The 6,709-nt window shown below is 41.1% G+C and overlaps 1 protein-coding gene across 1 annotated transcript in view; it reads left to right on the top strand.

Annotated features, from left to right (window-relative positions):
- The window catches only part of NRXN3 (neurexin 3), an 896,926-nt gene that overhangs the window by 443,888 nt on the left and 446,329 nt on the right, over positions 1-6,709 (top strand). The window contains exons 9-11 of the mRNA XM_049614079.1: positions 3,375-3,756; positions 4,555-4,745; positions 5,541-5,714. Of these exons, the coding sequence (XP_049470036.1) occupies positions 3,375-3,756; positions 4,555-4,745; positions 5,541-5,714 (747 nt within the window). The remainder of the gene's footprint in view (positions 1-3,374; positions 3,757-4,554; positions 4,746-5,540; positions 5,715-6,709) is intronic.

Below are 6,709 nucleotides of genomic sequence, written 5' to 3'. Positions count from 1 at the left end.
CTCCTCCTCCTCCTCCTCCTCCTCCTCCTCCTCCTCCTCCTCCTCCTCCTCCTCCTCCTCCTCCTCCTCCTCCTCCTCCTCCTCCTCCTCCTCCTCCTCCTCCTCCTCCTCCTCCTCCTCCTCCTCCTTCTCCTCCTCCTCCTTCTCCTCCTCCTCCTCCTCCTCCTCCTCCTTCAAATAAGAATTAGCATGGCTTCAAGTATTCTTTAGTTCCTGTGTTCCCATGAAGATTGGCTATGTATGATCCCTCCCATCATTCTCCAGCCCTGTATTAACAGCTATAGCTAATTGACTATGGGTATTCATTTCAGTCACTTCATTGTTCTACAGCACGTGAATTTAGGCTATGCTAGTTTTCATTTTCGTGATTAGTCCAACTTTCAATACCAAGTAATTTTATACACTAATTCTCCTACTTTTTCAATTATTAGCAGATTTATGTTACATTTTTATTTTTGTCCTATTATAATTTTATATTTAGGTTAACCAACACCCATTATTTTATTTTTGCTTCTGTTAAGAGAATGAATTGTCACTAGTTGTCAAAATACCACATAGAAGCTCATAAAATGTAAATCTGACTTTTGTGCTTATAAACAACTCTTTGCAACAGATCCGAGTATGCTCCTAAAGAGAGGACATTAATACTGAATATCTGAAGGTGAGATCTAGTTGAATCTCCCAGGTACTGAAGTTGAAGGGAACTAAGAAAATATAATCCCCTTCTATCCTTTTTTTTCCCTCTGCTGTCTGAGTTCTACATGAACAGCAAAAAACAAAACAAAACAAAACAAAACAAAAACAAATGCAAGGCTGGTTAAAGCCACGTATCATTTTTATCAGTGGTAACACTAGTACTGAAGAATGTGGTTAACCTCTACTGAATTTCAGAATTATTTTTTTGATAACTTGTTTTTAATGTTTATTTTTGAGAGAGAGGACAGAGAGAGACAGAGCATGAGTGGGGGAGGGGCAGAGATTGAGGGAGACACAGAATCAGAATCAGGCTCCAGGCTCTGAGCTGTCAGCACAGAGCCAGATGCAGGTATTGGGTTTCTGAACTACGAGATCATGACCCGAGTTGAAGTCAGATGCTTAACCAACTGAGCCACACAGGCTCCCCTGAATTTCAGAATTAGAATTGCCCACTTGAATGCTAACTAATTCAGGGCTTGGGTAGGCATCTCCATGGAAGCAAGGCTTGCTTCCCTAAAGTCCATGGTGTGGTGGGTAAATGGGGTAAACTGGGTATTTCTTTTTTTTTTTTAATGTTTATTTATTTTTGAGAGACAGAGTGTGAGTGGGAGAGGGGCAGAGAGAGAAAGAAAGACACAGAACATGAAGAGGCTCCAGGCTCTGAGCCATCAGCACAGAGCCTAATGTGGGGCTTGAACTCACAAGCTGCGAGATCATGACCTGAGCTGAAGTCAGACGCTCAACCGACTGAGCCACCCAAGTGCCCCTACACTGGGTATTTCTCGAAGACAGCTTGTTCCCCTAGGGAGAAACAGGAAGTGCCAGGGGGTGAACTATGGAAATACAGTTTCTCGGTAGATTTTCTTTAATCTTCCTGATTATGTCACTCCTTTTCCTCTGGAAAGCTGTAACAGAGTTAGTAAAGAGATGCTAGGAGTGTCTTTGTAGTGAAGTTTCTTCAGTGTGGGAGGTAACAAGATAAGGCAGGAGGAGGGATGTTCCCTGCCCTTCCTTCACCACTGGGGCATTAGGGCATGGTTTGTTAAATTTTAATGATTTGTCTATATAAATGTTGAGGGAGTCACCATCTACTCTAGCCATACTAATGCTGTTTTTCTTGACTTTGTTATTAAGATTTCCATTCTCTTTTGTATTTATTTCAAACCCCTTTCATTACTCCTGCCCTATTCACTTACTACTTCTAGATAAGCCATGTAATGAAAGGTCTACTAGTTTATTTGTATCAGCTGGAGATCTTTTAATTGTAAGTGTCAGACACCCAACTCAAATGCTTGAAGCACAAAAGGGAATCTATTGCCATATAGTTAAAAGTCTGGCTGTGACTACTGAATCCAGACCTTCACATGGCATCACCCTAGAGAAACTTTCCGTCCATGTTGTGGTTATCTTCCGGGTTGGCTGTCTACTCAGGCAGGCCCACTCTCTCTCCTTATCACGAGGCCTCCAGCAGCTCTGGGTTTTCTTCTTATTCCTTCAACAAACCTTATTTACCAAGAATGACTCTTTCAAAGGTGTTCTAGCAAAAGCTCTGGAGGTGAATATTACTCGAGTTAATTACTGAATAATTACTGAATACTCCAGTTTATGTTGCTGCTAATCCCTTGGTTCTAAGGGTGGTTCCTAGACCAGCTATATAAGCATCACCTTGGAACTTGTTAGAAATGCATATTCTCAGGCTACACCCCAGACTTTTGAATGATAAACTCTGAGGGCAGGGCCTAGGGAACTGTGAGTTAAGAAGCCCTTAATGTGAGCCAGAGGTATGATAAAGTTTAAAGACCACCTTGTGGGGCGCCTGGGTGGCGCAGTCGGTTAAGCGTCCGACTTCAGCCAGGTCACGATCTCGCGGTCCGTGAGTTCGAGCCCCGCGTCAGGCTCTGGGCTGATGGCTCGGAGCCTGGAGCCTGTTTCCGATTCTGTGTCTCCCTCTCTCTCTGCCCCTCCCCCGTTCATGCTCTGTCTCTCTCTGTCCCAAAAATAAATAAAAAATGTTGAAAAAAAAAAAAATTTAAAGACCACCTTGTTAGTCCATATAGACAATGCTCTTTGGTTAGGGGCATAAAATATATGGAGACGTCCAGTCTGGGTAGCCTGATTATTTCAAGAGCTGGGTTAGGGCCAGCTTTATCCAGTCCAGATGGTTTTAAGGTAAAATAAAGATGGAAGCTGTTTTATCAGAAATAGCAACAGTTGCTGCTCAGAAAAAAAATTAATGTTCTACAATAGAATCTTTCTACAAGTACTAGGTGGTAAATTATTACATCAATAAATATTTGGTACTGAATGCCTAATGCTTTTTTTGTTGTATCTTTAAAAGGTTTAGGGCAAGAGACTTTTCTGCTTATAGTATGCTTCATACCCAATTGTTTTTTTTGAATGGAGATGGATGGTTTTGCCCTGTCAGTGGAATTATCCACAATTGCGTATTTTCTGTTATGTGATGGAATATTCTGAGCTGCGGCATGAGAGCATGGTATGCAGGGCATATAGCTCAGACTGGGTCAAGAGTCAGCCTCCTGACTGAACATTGGCTCCATACTACATTGAGTATTTTGTTTTCTGGAAGTGAATATTTTGCATGGACACCTAAAAGATACAGTAAGGATGCCGTGACAAAACATGGTGACTTGTTGGTATCTCCTTTGTGATGTTCATAGGTACAATGGTGGGGGACCATACCCGCTTGGAATTCCACAATATCGAGACTGGAATCATGACTGAGAAACGCTACATCTCCGTTGTCCCCTCCAGTTTCATTGGGCACTTGCAGAGCCTCATGTTCAATGGCCTGCTCTACATTGACTTGTGCAAAAATGGTGACATTGATTACTGTGAGCTGAAGGCACGTTTTGGACTGAGGAACATCATTGCTGACCCTGTCACCTTCAAGACCAAGAGCAGCTACCTGAGCCTGGCCACCCTCCAGGCATACACCTCTATGCACCTCTTCTTCCAGTTCAAGACCACCTCAGCTGATGGCTTCATCCTCTTCAACAGTGGTGATGGCAATGACTTCATTGCAGTTGAGCTAGTCAAGGGGTGAGTAGAACACTTCACATAGTTTATACCAGGTATCTCAGCTCAAGCCCTGCATGAAATACGGATATGAAAAAAGTACCCATTCTGTTCCCTACTCTCTATTCCCAGTACATGCTCTCATCCTCATTGATTAAAAATACCTATGTAACGGTTAGGGCTGGAAGGAAGAGAAATTCATTAGTTTATTTAAAGATATTCCACTAACTCAATATTCTCAGACTTTTTTTTTTACTGTAAAATGTAGTCCTTTAAGCCTATAGGAGAGAAGCTTATTTTTGCAAAAGAAGGATATATAGGGTGCATTGCATCTGTCTCTGGGTCAGTGCTATCTTCAGCTACCAAGTCTATAGGAAGAAATGAAATATAGATATTTTCAGCATTACCATTAGCTCATTTATGCAACGTTTTAAAAGCTGTTCTTTCTGCAAGATATTTTACTACCGTGTGTTGGAAAATGGTTAAAATAAAAACAAAAACTAGAACAGAACCAGATAATAGATCCATGATCCACGGAATTTAAATGCCACCCCTTAGTGTTTTGGAATGTACTGTCTACACTACTTTGTGACTCTGGATTTTTAGATAGTGTTAGAGAAGTGAATTACGTAAGTATGGAATTAAGGTCTGATAGGATAGGCTAGGATTATTTTTACAATCCTAAATCAAGCTTTATTATTCCTGCATAATGCCAGGGTAACATGGGGGATGTGAAGCCTTTAGTGTCAGTTATGTATATAGGTTGCCATTAATCTACTTTAGGGAGTCTCAACTCACTGGGGGGGTTATTGTTTCTCACAGGTACATACACTATGTGTTTGACCTCGGGAATGGTCCCAATGTGATCAAGGGCAACAGTGACCGCCCCCTGAATGACAACCAGTGGCACAACGTCGTCATCACCCGAGACAACAGTAACACCCACAGTTTGAAAGTGGACACTAAAGTGGTCACTCAGGTTATCAATGGTGCCAAAAATCTGGATTTGAAAGGTAAACCTGTAAAGAAGGATTTCCTTTTTAGAACATTTTTTACAATAGAAAGGCTGTTTGCAGAAGTATACTACAAGTTAGGAATGCTATGTGTTTTCGATACATAATGCATATCCTATTTTAACAACATTAAATTATATCCAAATGCAATTTTTACTTAAACCACTCTTCCAGGGATGGTTCATTTTCTCTGTAAACCTGGGGTATGTGGGGGCTGAGTGTGAGGTGATAAATGTCAAAATGTGGGGGCTCATAATATAGAGGAAAGGATATATATATATGTTTTGGAATCTCAGCTGAATCGCTTACTGCCTGGGTGACTTTGATGAAATCTCTTAGCCTTGTTCAGCTTCTGTATACTTTTTTTTTTGCAAAATGAGGATAATAATTGTTACTACCTTTATGGGCTGTTATGATTTTTGATGGGATAATGTCTATAAAATCCTAAGCATATTATTGGTAACAAGCACATAAAAAGCAGTGAGTAAGTGGTGGTTTTGTTGAAAATCCTGTTAATCTTTACTTCATCATAAAATGGGAACAATACCTACCTCATAGACTGAATATAGTGATTAAAATTTGTGAGATGGCATGCAGAAAATGAATGACATAAGCAATGTTAGTTTCCTCTGTCTACAATGTAGAAACTCTGGTAATTAGTTGTTTATGCTGGTTCCCCCTCCCAGCTTTATTATCATTATCCAAGAAGTATACTAGCCTAAGGTGCATTAGCTTTAGTTGACATGGTTTCTAACCCTTTACTCATTTGCTCTTGCTACTTACTTTCTTTTGCAGGTGACCTCTACATGGCGGGTCTGGCCCAAGGCATGTACAGCAACCTTCCAAAATTGGTGGCTTCCCGGGATGGCTTTCAGGGATGTCTGGCCTCGGTGGATTTGAATGGGCGTCTGCCAGACCTCATCAATGACGCCCTCCATCGGAGTGGACAGATAGAACGTGGCTGTGAAGGTACGGCCTCTTTTCTTTTCAAGCTACAGCCTTGTCGCAAGCACCACGCCTCTTTGCTGCCTCTGCCAGTGCCTTCTTACTTGGTTTACCAGTCATCTCTCATTCCCATTGGTTATCTGACGTTGCGTCATCATTGGTGTCCTCTTGTCACTGGCTCAGTATGTCAAGACATGGGCCTCAGGCGCTGGGAATGTATGTTGGCAGATGTCTTCCCAGTGTCACATACTTGCCAGTAGAGGACTTTCCCTGGCATTGACATCAGACTCCTCCGGACTTGTACCTTTGCTTCCAGCATGGCTGAAAGGGCAGTAGGGGTTTTTATTTATGTTTTTATACATGGCAGACTTTTAAGTGGGTGTCACCATTAATGAAATGTTTCTAATAGCTATTGCATCATCTAATGCAAACTCAGCAGGAAGTTGGAAAATGATGTCAGAATGCCATGATAAGGGAAGGGAACTAACATTTATTGAATACTTACTAGATGTCAGGCATTGTTAGGTAGTTCCTTAGTGCGATGTCATGCAACAGCATGGGTGTCGATGTTAGAAAAGACATGGATTTAGGTCCAGATAGCGACTCTTCTTCATTGTGTGACATTTGGCAAGTTACTTAACTTCTCTGATCTCTATCCTCCTCACCTGCAAATTGGGGCAATAAAACTTGCTTTGGAAAATAAGATCTGTAAATCAGAGCTATACATAAAATGCCTGGTACATACATAGTAGGTACTCAATAAACAGTAAGATTATTATTTGCACGTATTATCTCATTACAGACATCTAATAACATTGCATGTCCATCAGTGCAGCACAAAAAAAAAAAACCATGCTCAGCCTGTTTCTGATAATATATATAAGATAAAGATATCTTAATATCTTTAAGATACTAACTGAATTTTACAGGTCTTCTGGTATTCAACAGTTCTTTATAACAAAACAGTCTAGTTTAACCAGCAGAGGGAAGCAGTGAACACTTTTCAGCCTCCCTCCTCC

Source organism: Panthera uncia (assembly GCF_023721935.1).
Source record: "Panthera uncia isolate 11264 chromosome B3 unlocalized genomic scaffold, Puncia_PCG_1.0 HiC_scaffold_1, whole genome shotgun sequence".
Lineage (NCBI taxonomy): Eukaryota > Metazoa > Chordata > Mammalia > Carnivora > Felidae > Panthera > Panthera uncia.
The sequence above is the reverse complement of the archived record's forward strand: the minus strand, read 5'-3'. Positions and strand labels throughout refer to the sequence as shown.